Source organism: Limulus polyphemus, unplaced genomic scaffold (genome assembly GCF_000517525.1).
Source record: "Limulus polyphemus unplaced genomic scaffold, Limulus_polyphemus-2.1.2 Scaffold712, whole genome shotgun sequence".
NCBI lineage: Eukaryota > Metazoa > Arthropoda > Merostomata > Xiphosura > Limulidae > Limulus > Limulus polyphemus.
The window spans coordinates 293,960-307,824 of NW_013666322.1; the positions used below are offsets into that span (position 1 = coordinate 293,960).

The window sequence follows — 13,865 nt, forward strand, 5'->3', positions numbered from 1 at the left end:
TAAAATTTTGAATGTAAGACATTAAAACTTTGTGTCATGCGCAGTTAAGGATACTCGTGGTGATAGGGTTAATGGACTCTGTTTCTTGTAAAATTTGTTCCTATTACTTCCCCTATTAAATATCAATCATTTTGATGTGTTACAATTTTTTAAGGAAATATTATGATAAAATCACTTTGTTGTAGCCCAGTTTACTAGTTAAGCACCAAAAAGATGGTGATTTTTTATTCAACAAGCTGATCACATCTGGGTATTGTTTTAGTGAAAATAATATACTTAGTCATTGTTGGGGCCAATTAGTTTATTCCTCTGTTCATTACACTACCTATAGGAATACGGTGTTTTTTGGGGGGGGTGGGGGAGTACTTTTAAACTGTTTGATTTTGATAAAGTATCAGAAAAATCTATTAATTTATCATATATATGAAATGTGTTCAGAGTAAGATTTAACATATTTAGACCTGAAGATTTGATGTTTGTAAAACTCTGGAAACTTGAATGGAATTTAATTTAAGAAATATAATATGTACCTAATGTTACAGTGTCCATAAACCTTTACTACTTTAGACTATTCGTATTGTTTGAGTTGACTGTGATAGATTTGGACATAGTCATGTGCATACCACCAGTTTGTAAATTAATTATTTTGTGTATAAAACACAGTAGCATTCAAACTCAAGATATGCATTAATCACACTTTTGAGCCAGTCTGTTATTGTGCTTATATCAGAGTTTGTAGCTGAGCTGCTTATTATGGATCCTTTTGATGCATCAAAAGTTTTATAGACTATATTTCACACAAGTTGTGTATTTTTGTATAGTCTTAACAGCTAGAGTTTCAGATACTGAGGTCTAGAATTTTTCATTGATTGTAATAATAATAATATTAATCTTTACAAGTAGTCTTTCTTGTTATTGTTTTAAAGTTTGTTTGAAACCTTTCCATTCCTTATAGTTAACTATCCATAGATATAAAAATTATACAACACCAACTTAATCTAGTTTTCACCTTAACAGCTGTTGTTCATGCCATTTGATAATATGAAAAGTGTTTCAATCACTACTATATCCCAGGTGGCCTGTTATGAGGTCTGTCTGGTATTGGATAAAGGGCCTCATCAGCGCTGGATATAACAGTGTGTGTGTGTGTGTTTGATGTATTATTCTACATTCTTCTTCACTTTCATATTTAATTTATTAGAATATACTATCAGGTACAGTTAGATAGGGAAATAAATAGACAGAGGTATTAAGATAAACAAGTTCAGATTAAATAAGGAGATAGAAAGACAGTTGCAAGTTAAATAAGAAGGTGGAATCATGGTAAATACATAGAAAGGTACACATTAGATAGGGAGGTTGGGAAGTAGAAAAATATGTGAATATATAATTTCAGGTTATATAGGGTGGTAGAAAGACAGGAATATAGATATACAGACAGGTACAGGTTAGACAGAGAAGTTAAAATTATATAGACAAACATAAGTAAAGAGAATAAGTTGGTAACTAAGAAAGAAAGAGATAATGAGGTTATTGATTTTGTAAAGGAGAGTTTAATCAGAAGAAAATGTCTTTTGGTTATATTTAGAACTTTGTTGCAGACTTAGTATGTTCTTTTCAGGTTATCTTCCAGCTTCCTCAGGTCCACAGAAATGTCTTTCTGTATATAATGTATTTTCTAAAGGAGCTTCTTCATCACTCTGCATATAATAAACTTGATCCCAACTTGCTAGGTGAGTAGAATTGTCAGTTTTTGTAATTAAGCCTTATGTTTTAAATTAATGATAATTTTTACAATAATTGGGTCACAACTCATTAGGTAAGTAATATAAATTTTTAGACCTAAACTTCACCCTTTTTTGTACTTTATCTTCTTTTTCTTCTTTCAAGCATTGAAGGGAGGTCTAACTTTTTAAACCTTGCTTGTTCTGTTAACTGAGAGATGATCAGGGAAGCATTTAATGTTGTCTATCCTAGTTTTCTATTCAATTAATTTCTGTACATAATCATATAATAAACTTGATACCAACTTGTTAGGCAAGTGATATAGCCAAATTTTCAATCTAAACTTCCGCAAAGATTACTTCAATCCCCTTCCTTTGGATGTTGTTTCATTCAGTAGTAGATAGGAACACTGCATCACTTTAATCCATTCATACATGACATTAATTAAATAACAAAATGTTTCATTACGTTGAGAGAGTCATAAATTTCTTAATTCTTTATGCTGTTCAAAAAATAAACTTCACCATTATGGTAAGTTTATAATTTAGTTTCCAACATAATCCTACAATACATTTGATCCTAGAGTCTTAAGTGATTGTGAAGTTTACAAGATTTTTTTTCTACATAATCATCCCAATTTGTTAGTTTAGTGATAAGATTAGTTTGTTGTAGACAAATTTCATCTTTATTTTTTATTAACTATGTACCCAACTTTTACATAGAACACAATGTATCACAACTTGCTAAGGGAGTAATATAATTAGGTTTTTGTAGATAAACTCCATTCTTAAGTTATTTAACTAGATTTGTTCATGTAATGTTCTAAACATTTAATCCTAGCATGTTAGATACACATTTTTTTATTAGATGAATTACGTCTTTATATTAGGAAATATATTGTCTCCACATAATCATACATTTGATCCCAACTTGTTAGGTGAATGCTTTAATAAGTTTTTGAACTTCAGCTTCATCCTTTTGTTAATTTGGTAACTCATTTATGCTTGTAATCACTATTGTTAGGTGAGATATATTGGCTTTGTAGATATATATTTTATTTTCATTTTAATGAATTAGTTTTCCGCATATTCCTACAATATCCTTGTCAGTTTTTGTACTTAAACTATCATCACGTATAGATAGTAAATGAATTTTGCTACATAATCGTACAATTATTGGCAACCCAGTTTCTTTCTCTATGTAATACTACAGTAAATGTATGCTACCTTGTTAAGAGAGTGATATGGTCACTTTTTTTATAGATAAACTTAACAAGTAAGTGGATAATATTTTAGTTTTATAGCTGTATTCATTCTTAATTTAATAACTAGCTTCTCTACAATAGACTTGATTCCTATTTCTTAGAAGAGTGATAGTTTCAGTTTTTGAAGCAAAACATAATTCCAACTTGTTATGTTGGCACTGTTATCAGTTTTTGTTTTTAAACTTATATTTAACTAAAAAAAAATAGTTTTTCCACATAGTACTAAAATAAACTTGATCCTTTTGCCTGGGTAATAAATTAAGTTTCCTTACATAATTGTATAATAAACATGATTCTCACTTCTTCCTTAAGTTAATAATTTATTTATCTGGATAAGTTGAATCCCAGTTTGTTAAATGATCAATATTATTAATTTGTTTGGTTAAACTTCTTCTTTAAATTAAGTTACTAATTTTTTATCTAATTCTACCAGTTTCATTAACTAATTATCATCCATGCATTTTGTTAAGAAAAGTTTTTTTTACATAATCCTTCAGTAAACTTGATTCTTTTGTCTTTAGGTATCACATTCTTAAAACAAAATTGTGTTCTCATGTTGGACTTTAATTTATATACATAAGAATTATTTAATGTAAAGAATTTTATCATGCAATATTAAATAGTTGTTTACAGTCATGTAAAGACAGTTAACAAGTATTTTGGCCAAATTTACTTTCAAATGTTTCAGGAACAAGACTATAAAATTGGACATAGTATGCTAAGAAAAGCAGTGTGTAATTATAAACCAATTTCATAACTACCTATAAATCTGGTAAATTAGATTACTGTTCACATTTGACTGCACTTGTTATTCAAATTGTTCAAAATTTCACTAATATGAATTTGTAACTGGAAATCAAGAAGTTAGTTAGTTTACTTACATAACTTTACAATAAAAGTGATGATTACTTAATATGTTAATGGTATTGCAAGTATTTTGTAGATATATTTGTACTTAATCTTTATACATTGTTACATCTCTGGTCTTTTGTTAATTTTCCGTAGAAATTCTTTCTGAAAAACTTCAGCGATACTAGTCCTTTCTTAAATAAAACTAGTTTATTCTTTCTCAATACAACTTTGCAATACACTTAATTTCCACAGTCACTTTAACTTAAACACACGCTATAATTCACAACGATTCACGTACTTTACTTACAGTCACTACCGCGCTTGACTCAATTGTTCGTCTCTATCTCTGCCTGTCTGCAATTCAAGTTCCGATTAATTTTCTCGATTTATCTGGCGCGCTTATATACAAGAATAGAGGGCATCTAGCAAATACTGGATTATTCGTGATGTTCCCCGATCCTTCTAGAAACTCATCACGTGTTACCAGCATCACGTGACTTCCGCTGTCGTAACAATATGATTGATAAATTTGTTTCTGTAGAAAATCCTATTATGTAAATTTGTTGGGGCCAATTGTTCTATCTCTTTGTTCATTAAGTTACCCATATGAGCTTGATGTTTTTTCTTGGGGGGAGTACTTTTTTAAACTATTTACTCTTGATAAAGTATCAGAAAAATCCATATACTTCTCATATACATGAAACACATATTGATTAAGATTCAATATATTGAGACTTGGGGATTCAATGACTATAAAAATTCTGAAAGCTTCAGTGGAACTTAATTTGAGAAATATAGTATGTACCTAAGGTTACAGTGTCCATAACTCTTTATTACTGTAGATGATTTTTGTTCTTTTTGAGTTTACTGTGATAGAGATTTGGACATAATCAAGTTCACACCTCCAGTTTGTAACTTAAGTATATCATTTATAAAACACAGTGGCATTCAAACTCAAGACATGCACTAACCACACTTTTGAGCCAATTTGTTACTGTGCTCATATCAGAGTATTACTCATTCAGTAGTTGTGAATGTTATTCATCAAACTATACCTCTTGTGTAATTTTTTATAGTCTTAACATTTTGAATGTCAGCTATTTGGAGTTTTTCATTGATTCTAATAATAGTAGTATTAATGTTTATTAGTCTTTCTTGATATTGTTATGAACTTTGTATTTAAAACTGTGTAACTTATTTTCACATAGTTAACTCTTTTGCTACTGACTCGATGGATTACACTGACCACATGACCCTAAAGTGACCATCAGAGTTTCCATACTATAACTTTTAATGGTTTTTGTGTATTTTCCTCAAAAGGTTTCAAGCTTTCAGAAAACATTAAGTCTTTTCTACAAAATAAAAATATGAATTTTTAATTCAGTATTTTTACTAATAATGCACCCTTAATATATGAAGTCAGAGTGCTGACTGCTCCAACTACAAAGTGATTTTCCTGTTAAGATTAAAAATGCTTTTCTTCATCTGAAAATTTTCAAATTTTATTTGCATAATCTCTAAAATCATCTTAAATAAGTATCAAACGTTCTTTCAGTAGAACTTTATATTTTATCTGTTATTTTCTCTACCCTAACTCTGTACTGGGTCAGTCACTTTGACTGATCTCATAACTACCAAAAAAAAATATAAAAAAAATCTATATTACCCTTTTTTCTTTCTAGAATGACTGCAAATTGTAATAAGAAACTACATTTGTTTATCCTGAATAGCTTAAAACCCGTAACAATATACATCTGTTTCTATTTAAATTTTATTGTTTTATTGCTCTTTGAACCATGTCTAACTAATAATCCTATCACACAAGTTATAAACCACTCTGCAAATGTTTAACTCACATTACCATATCAAATTATGTAATGCACAAGCTACTTGTGAGCATACCTAGTGAAGCATTTTTATTATTTTCCATTATCTTACTTAATCTAACTTACTAAGTTTCTGATTTTTACATTTTGGTTACTTTTATAATAATAAGTAAAAATACACATGAAAAACAAGAAATACAGTACGTACCTGAGTCGTCTTTATTTTTGCAGTCAACTATTGATGTAACTTAACCTTACTTTTTATACTATTTGTATTAGTAAACTAAATAATTTTTTTACTTAGTTAAACGATGCACCTAAGAACACAGAATAATAGCATGCAAAAAGCAAACAATGTCCTATAACTATCATAATTTTTCTGGCTACCTTATTATGTGAGAAGAGTCTTTAAAAATTCAGCTAAGTTAGCTGATCTAATTCCCATGAGAACAAATTTGAAGCTGAACCAGGAAATAGGCAATTCTCTCTACAGAAAACAATGTAATATAATATGTCATGTGATGAATTAAAATCCTGGCTTTATATTGATTGTAAATAATATAATATAAAATCTCAAAAAAACTATTAACAATTTGTGAAAGAGAGGATATGATAGGTGGGTGTGACAGGTGGGTCTGATTTTCTAGGTTATGGTTCCGTAAACAAAGAAAATTGAAATTTGATGAAGAGGAACCCACTTTGAGACTATTGATGGCTGGAGACGGCTTGAATGGGTAATGAAGAAAACTTATATTAAAGATTTTCTTCATTACCCATTCAAGGTGTCTCCAGCCATTAAAGAAGATTGAAAGCTATTAAAATTATGTTTTGCCTGAATAATATTTATATCATAATGAGTTAATTATGTTAAATTCCATACTTCTTAGAGGGTGATAAATAAATTGGAAAAGATGGATGATCTAGAGACCAAATCCCACAATTCTCATACTAGGGGAGATTGAGGAATCTTAAAAATATTTCCTTACAAAATTATGAACTTAAATAATATTAAAATTTGATTTATTAACTACATTTTGATGCCAAGTTTATTCATATACAATTATAATAAGATAGTTTAATAACTTTTGAATATAACTCTAAAAAAATTATGACGTGCACTTTGACCTGTACGTAGCGAGAGGATTAATGTGGCAGTCAAGCAATGTAGCACAAAGCCAGCCAACTATCATTCCAGCCCAAAAATGCTAATAATATTAATGAACTTCATCTTTAAGATATTATGTTAATTGTTCAACATTGTTAATCTTTAAGTTTCATTGTAGCTTTTTCTTATAGATATGTTTAGTTGTATTAGCAATTCCTAGACATTTTTTGGGAAAACATTATTTTTTGTAATTGTGATGTAAAAACGTTTGAGACAAGGTGTGGACTTGCATTTCAAAAACACATCATTACTTTGTTCAGTTGAAAATTACAATTAGCTTGCATGGATATCCCTGAGCTATGTTCAGTATACAATGTAGCAGTTTGCAAAGGAATATGTGCACAAGTGTAAAAATAAAATCCTTACTGTAAAAAAAAAATGGCTTCAATGGCTTTGATAATTGTTTATTTGTACAATAAAGTTACATTTTGTAGACAAATCATCAGCTAACTTGGTTTTTACATCTTTCTTCTGAGAATAGAAATTGAATGCACAGATTATTCTGTTGGATTACATTTTGTGACTAATGTGTTTTGTATTTATGTTATCAAAAAAGAAGAAGAATGTCTGAATAACTGAATACAATGTTTATGTATGAGTATAAACATTACACTTTAACATTTTTAGCTGCAAAAAAAAATTAACACCAAGAATGATCTATTCTTATTTCATCAGTTTAACCTGGTTGAGAAAAAATTCTAATCAAGTTGATTTATCTCTTAAATATCTTTTGCTTACAACAAAAGTTCTGAATGTTTGTTACATAATGCATAGTATGCATCACCTTACCCAAAATTCCCATTTTTCGCATCTTTATTGCACACACATCAGAACTTTCCTGTCATAAACCCATGTCATATGGCTGTGCTGGGATATCCTATGGTGACATTGTTGGCCCTTGTTGATCAATATATTCAGGAGTTAGTTCTGATTATATGCTGATGTACTTGATAGATTTTCCATTCATGTAGACTTTCCTTTGTAGAACCCACTCGTTTTTGTGATGATGAAGAAAAACACAATATTTTTGTTCAATGCTATTCATCTTCATTGTTTCAGAACAGGATTTTTCAGCCAGCCCTGATTCTGGAGAAGTTTCTGCTGGTCTAATTTCTTGTGTTTTTTAGAATATTCTATTTTAAATCTTGAAGTAATATCTCTACTTACTGATTTTTGGGTCATTGGTGATGCTTTTGCAATGGTTTAGAAATAATCTAAGTGTTAATAGCATTTTAATGGGGTCATCATCTTCTACTCTTCTTACTTCCTTGACCCTCAGTTCAGTATTTTTGGAGTGTCTTTCTCATCATCTTCCATTTTGACTCATTCTTGATTTTCTGCCTTGCATGTTATAATTTGTCTTACTTTAAAGACTTCCTTTTTTCAGAGTGATTATTAATTATGAGTTATGATTATTCTCATGATTCCTTTAATCAGTATCACATTTTTATAAGCTACAGCTCTCACTGATATATAGATTTTGTTACCAGTTAGTTCTTGTATTCCCTTGATAGCTTTGTTCTACAACTTATCTCCCCCCCTCATTTTTCAGCTGGCCCTAGATTAATTTCTTCCCCTGTATCATTTGTCTTTGCAGGGTTTTTCACCTGAACTTGTTTCCCATTCAGGAGAAGCATGCCAACAGGAGCTGGTTATAGTTTTAGCATTTCAGCTTACTTCTGGTAGTCATTCCTTTCAAAATGGCCATCAGTTTATGTTTCTTCACCTGCTTATCCTCAACATGACCAACTTTTACTTACTTCTTTTTGCCCTGCAGTTTAGCCAAACATAGATATAGACAAGGGTGGGTCATCTTGGCCCACCCAATGACCTATCAGTTTTGGATGACTCTCCCATTTGGACTGTAGGGAAGGGTCATTGTGGATAATGGGTTCATCTGAGAGACCCTTGGCCTTGTAATTCTTGGGTTTCACAGATCTTTCAGTCTGGTCTTAATGTCTTTTTCTTCTGATCAGTACTCTCAAATTCTGAATCAGGAGGTCTCAAATCTCCTTCAGAAAGGAGCAATCTATATCATTTGTCACATTTCCTCAGGTTTTTATTTTCATATCTTTGTGGTTCTGTGCATGGCTGTAACTACCTATGAGCACACTGAAGTCATTTCACACAAACTCACACAGATATATATATATATATGTACAATTGAAAGTTATATCTTGAAAGCCAAGTTTGACCTTGGTCAATAATGGCTGTGGTTATGGTGATGATTCTGCGTATATATGGAGTTTGGAGACCTTTTCTATTTCATCTTTTCCTGGAGACACCTTATTTTGCTATGAATATTTCGTAGTCATTCCCATTGGATTATGTTAATGGATATGTATAGGAATCATTATCTTTATATTTCTATTCATCCATCACTCCATCTTTTAGATATCAGGGGTGATAAGCCCACTGCCCTTCCCTTTGTCTTGGCTCATTCACAACTGTAATTCTCTTTTGGTGCCAGCACAGTACTTTGAATCAACACTTTTCACATTCATACTATTCTGTCTTCCTCATCTGCTGCCTAAGACAACCTTTCTGCTATGGGGATAATGGTTTCAATTCACAGAGTCATTCCCTCAGGGGATGCTCATATGTGACACCTCCAGTTTGATCTTGTTGTCAATGGTATCTTTCTTCAGACTTGTTATCTGCAACTCTTATAAAATACTTTCAAATTTGACTCAATTATTTTTCTCTTTTTTCTATCTCATACAGGTCTGCATCTGTTCACAGATGCCTCTCTTAAGGGTTGAGATGCTGTCTTAGAGGAATATTGTATTTTGGGGTCCTTGCCTCTGTGAATTAGTATCTTGCCTCAGTCGTTTTGATCTTTAGGCAGTTTAACATACTTATCAACAATTTCTACCTTTTACACACCACTACTGTGTTTTAGTTCATTTAGACAATTCTGTAGTGTTGGCATATATCAACAATCGGGGAGGAATTCAATCTTGCAAGCTTTGTTTTGTGGCAATCTGTTCATCTATGGTTCCATTCACGTCATATCTATCTCTAAACCTGTCATGTGCCAGATGTTATGAACATTCTTGCATGTTCCTTTTCCAGAGATTATTTGCAGAACCATACAGAGTGAACCCTTCATCTCTCAGTTCTTCAGTGGTTGTGCCAATAGCTTGGTCATCTTATGTTAGATGCTTTTGCAAAAGCAGATATCCATCTTTTTCATCCTTACTGGACTCCATTTCCAGACCCCACTTCTTTAGTGATGGATGTTTTGAGTCAGTCTAGGTAGAATATTTTTATTTGTGAATACCCTCCTCTTCATCTTCTTCCTTTGTTATTGGATCAGTTCATCAAAATGACAAGTTCTCCATATTGCTCGACTTCTGCTTACTCAACAATGGTTTCCTCTTTCACTTCTTCTTTGAAGACATTTTTTACACCATCCTCAAATAAACATATTCCACAATAACTTTGAATTATAGCTCATTGTATAGCTGTTGTGTGGTGCTTTATTAGCAAAGCCAATTTCTCTTCTTGAGTTGCTCAAATGTTCTCAAATTATTGCCAACATTTATTCCTAGCTGTTTATCAATCTTTCTTATCTAGATTCAGGAGGTGATGCATTAGAAAGTCTGTTTCTTGTCTTCTCCATCTTTGTAACAGGTGGCCTCATATTTGTCCCCACTTTTTAACAGATCTTTTTCTATCCTTTTGTTCACTTCATCCACGAGTCTCTAGATTCTGTTCTCAGTGGGACTTAGGTCATGTCTTAAAATGTTTTGCTTTTATTTTTTTTGAATCTTCAGCAAGTTGCTTGCTATACCATCTGTCATGGAAAATATATTTTCTTGTGTTGCTAGCATTAGGTAAGAGAAGATCTGATGTTCCTTTAATGCTTCTCATACTTTTTTTTTTTTCTTAGGAAAGTTCTATACTTATATCTTGATAGATCTATCCTACCAAGGACTTGAGCTAAGAGTGAAGATAACCACTGTTTTCACACCATATGACCCAGATTCTTATTCTGAAAGATGCTATGTTTGTCCTGTCAAGGCTGTTTGTTGGTATATTGTACAAACATGATCTTTCAGAAGGGCTCAAAAAAAGTTATTTATGCCTTACAACAAATTTCACTCCATCTATGGTAATGGCTTGTGCAGCTGGTCTACCTATCAACTGTGATATACTCAAACATCCTAGAAGTGAAATTTTGGTTATGTCTAATGAATTGGCAATGGCTTTAATTTCACTGTCTCATTACCTATTAGAGGATATCTTACAGGTTGGCATGTGGAAGAATTCAAATGCATATCTAAAATTCTATTTCCATCACTTTGCTGTCTCTTCAGCTTATGGATTTTGTTTGCCACTTTTGGTTATTCTCCAAACCAGATAGAATCCATAACAGGTAAGTTATTTTCTATTACCTGCTTACTTACTTATGATGCGTAAAGCAATCCAGGTATTTATATACTGTCCAACACTCTTTTAACAATTACATGGGTTTCTGGGGTCAAGAAGTCATTCGATTGAACAGTACTAGAAAAGGGACATTCTGTGTTTTTATACAGCTTGGAATTTTACAGGATATTTCTACCTTGATTTGTCCTTTTCTTATATGAATAGTTTGCAGTTTCTCCTTATCTGAGGAGATTCTGCATTTCTCTGAATTCCTCCAGTCAGAATTCTTGCATGCTATTTAAATTTCTATGTTTGTCCTCAATGTAATTTCACCCTTTGTGCTGGTGCTTCATGGAAAAATAGATAAGAATATGAATAAATATAGAGAATGATACTCTCTGAAAGTAAACAGAGAATTCCATTTGGTGGCTGATGCCTTGGCAGATATCTTAACTATGTGCATTACTTGCATAGTATTACAGATGGGATTCTTGTTCTCAACAGAAGTCTCATAGTTCAAATGAGAATGAGGATCATCTACATTTTCTTTCTGTTTTCTTTGATGTTCCCATTGCACTCTCCTTTTGTTGTTGAGTCCCATTTTTGGGACAACTTAGATCTTCATTCGATTCTCCAGAAAGTATGTACACTAATAATTTTTGGCTGGTCTCCTCCCACAATAACCTTCCACCATAGTGATTGATGGTGAAGAGATACCCTACTGAGAAGAATGCTTTCTGTCTCAGTTTCCTTAGGTCCAGTTTTTATATAAGGCTGGTTTGCTTCACTCACTTTTCCTTGAATCCATTTCATCAGATACTTGTGATTCTGGATTCTGCTTTGACTGTGATTAACAATTGTTGGTGTGATCTAGGTTATCACATTCCTGCCTCGTGACAGGTTGTGGTTGTTGACAGTGTAGGAACAACTCAACCAAGAAAAGCTTTTTAAACTCCCTTCTCCCCATTTTCCACCTCCTTTTCAATGTGGTTATTTTGGTTTTCAGTATTTCTGAGGTAAGTCTACTTGATTTTAATTTTTATGTTTTTAGGATTAAAATGATTTTTGAATAGGTATTTACCTCTGAAATACATTTCCACTTACCTATCTACAACTGGGCAATAAACAGTTTTTTCTCACAACTGTAACTAAGAAAGCTCAATTATGATGTGAAAGCAATATATCAAATGGTGAGTGGAGAATTCTGGGTAATTGACACATTCTCTGCCTTCAAGGATATTTAGAATTTTGAATCATATGATTGTTGAAACATAGGAGCAACTCAAAAAGGAAAAATGTTAAGTATTTCAGAGTTATGTACTTATTTGAAATTCATTTTAAACCTAAAAATTTGAAATTTTGTCCATTGGTCACTGACATTAAGTAACCTTGCTAATATCCTCTTGGGCAGTTTGTTCTAAGTATAAACATATCATGATTTTTAAGAATTACTCAAGTAAAATATATTGTAAAACATCTAGAATGTTCCATCAGGTTAACTTTAGCATCATCTTTAGTAGTTGTTTAGATTTTTCTGCTCCATTTATGGATAGTGTTTATGAAATATTCCCCCCATTTACACACGTTTGAGGAATTTGATAAAGGGATAGGATTTTATATCATTTGCTGGAATTGATGTTATTACTAGCACTTTACAACAACTTGAATTCTGTTAGTTCACATATTGTCTGTGTACAACAACATTTAGTTGAAAATCTGAAAACAAGCCCACAATAACATATCTTCTTGGCTTTACCAATGGTGTATTCAGTTTTTAGACATATTAATTAATTTTGTTGCTACACATCTTTAGATACACAAATTCAAACTCATACTTAGCATAAGCTGTAGTATTAACTAATAACATCTACTAATATGATGCAATTTTTATTGTTAAGATGTTACTTTGTTTCAAATTTTTGAAGTGATTCATTTAATATTACTGTGGTCATGAAATTTTCACATGCTTACCAATTATTTGACGTTTTTACATATTTTTTAGCAACTGTGTTTGGAAGTATTCTCCTCCGAGCTCCTCCTAATGATGATCTAGATATTAATCTACCAGGAGTACGAAGGAATCAACAGCTTGCAGACAGAAAAAAAGCCACTTTTGTCTATCATTTTTTAATGAATGACTGGTGAATAATGTATATATATGTATGTATTTCATAAATGTGTAGATATAAATATTTAAAAATAAGAAAACATGCAAAGTAGCTTGGTTGGTGTAGTTCTGATACATGTAGGTTCTAAAAGTATATGTTGTATGTTTCTTTGTTTTATGATTGTTATTTTAAAAAAGTTTTGCAATTCAAAGTATAAGTTGAACTGAGTGCTGTCCATAATTAAACTGACTTTTTTATTCTGTTTCATAAAAGACTAGAGACTACCAATTCCACTAAATGTTGATAGATGGCCATAGTGTATACAGGCCTTTGAATTACAGCAATGAAGCTAAAACACCTGTACTGTATATTCCTATATGACTTTGCTCAGTTACTTTTTTTTTCATATTGAGGGAGTAATGATTAAATTTATTGAGATTTTTAAAAGTAGCCATGGAATTTATATATAATGTATTTTATGTTTTGTAATAGTAAATGGATATTTAGATTTACTAACTCTGAAGAAAAAGTCCACGAAAGACAGTATTGGT

At 31.4% G+C, this 13,865-nt stretch overlaps 1 protein-coding gene across 4 annotated transcripts in view; it reads left to right on the plus strand.

Annotated features, from left to right (window-relative positions):
• The window catches only part of LOC106460116 (inositol polyphosphate 5-phosphatase OCRL-1-like), a 143,537-nt gene extending 129,678 nt beyond the window's left edge, over positions 1-13,859 (plus strand). For all 4 annotated transcript variants that reach the window (XM_013919798.2, XM_022386756.1, XM_022386754.1 and 1 more), the window contains 2 exons: positions 1,622-1,733; positions 13,209-13,859. In XM_013919798.2, coding sequence (XP_013775252.1) covers positions 1,622-1,733; positions 13,209-13,351 — 255 coding nt within the window. In that variant the 3' untranslated portion in view covers positions 13,352-13,859. The remainder of the gene's footprint in view (positions 1-1,621; positions 1,734-13,208) is intronic.
• The last annotated feature ends 6 nt before the right edge of the window (positions 13,860-13,865 follow it).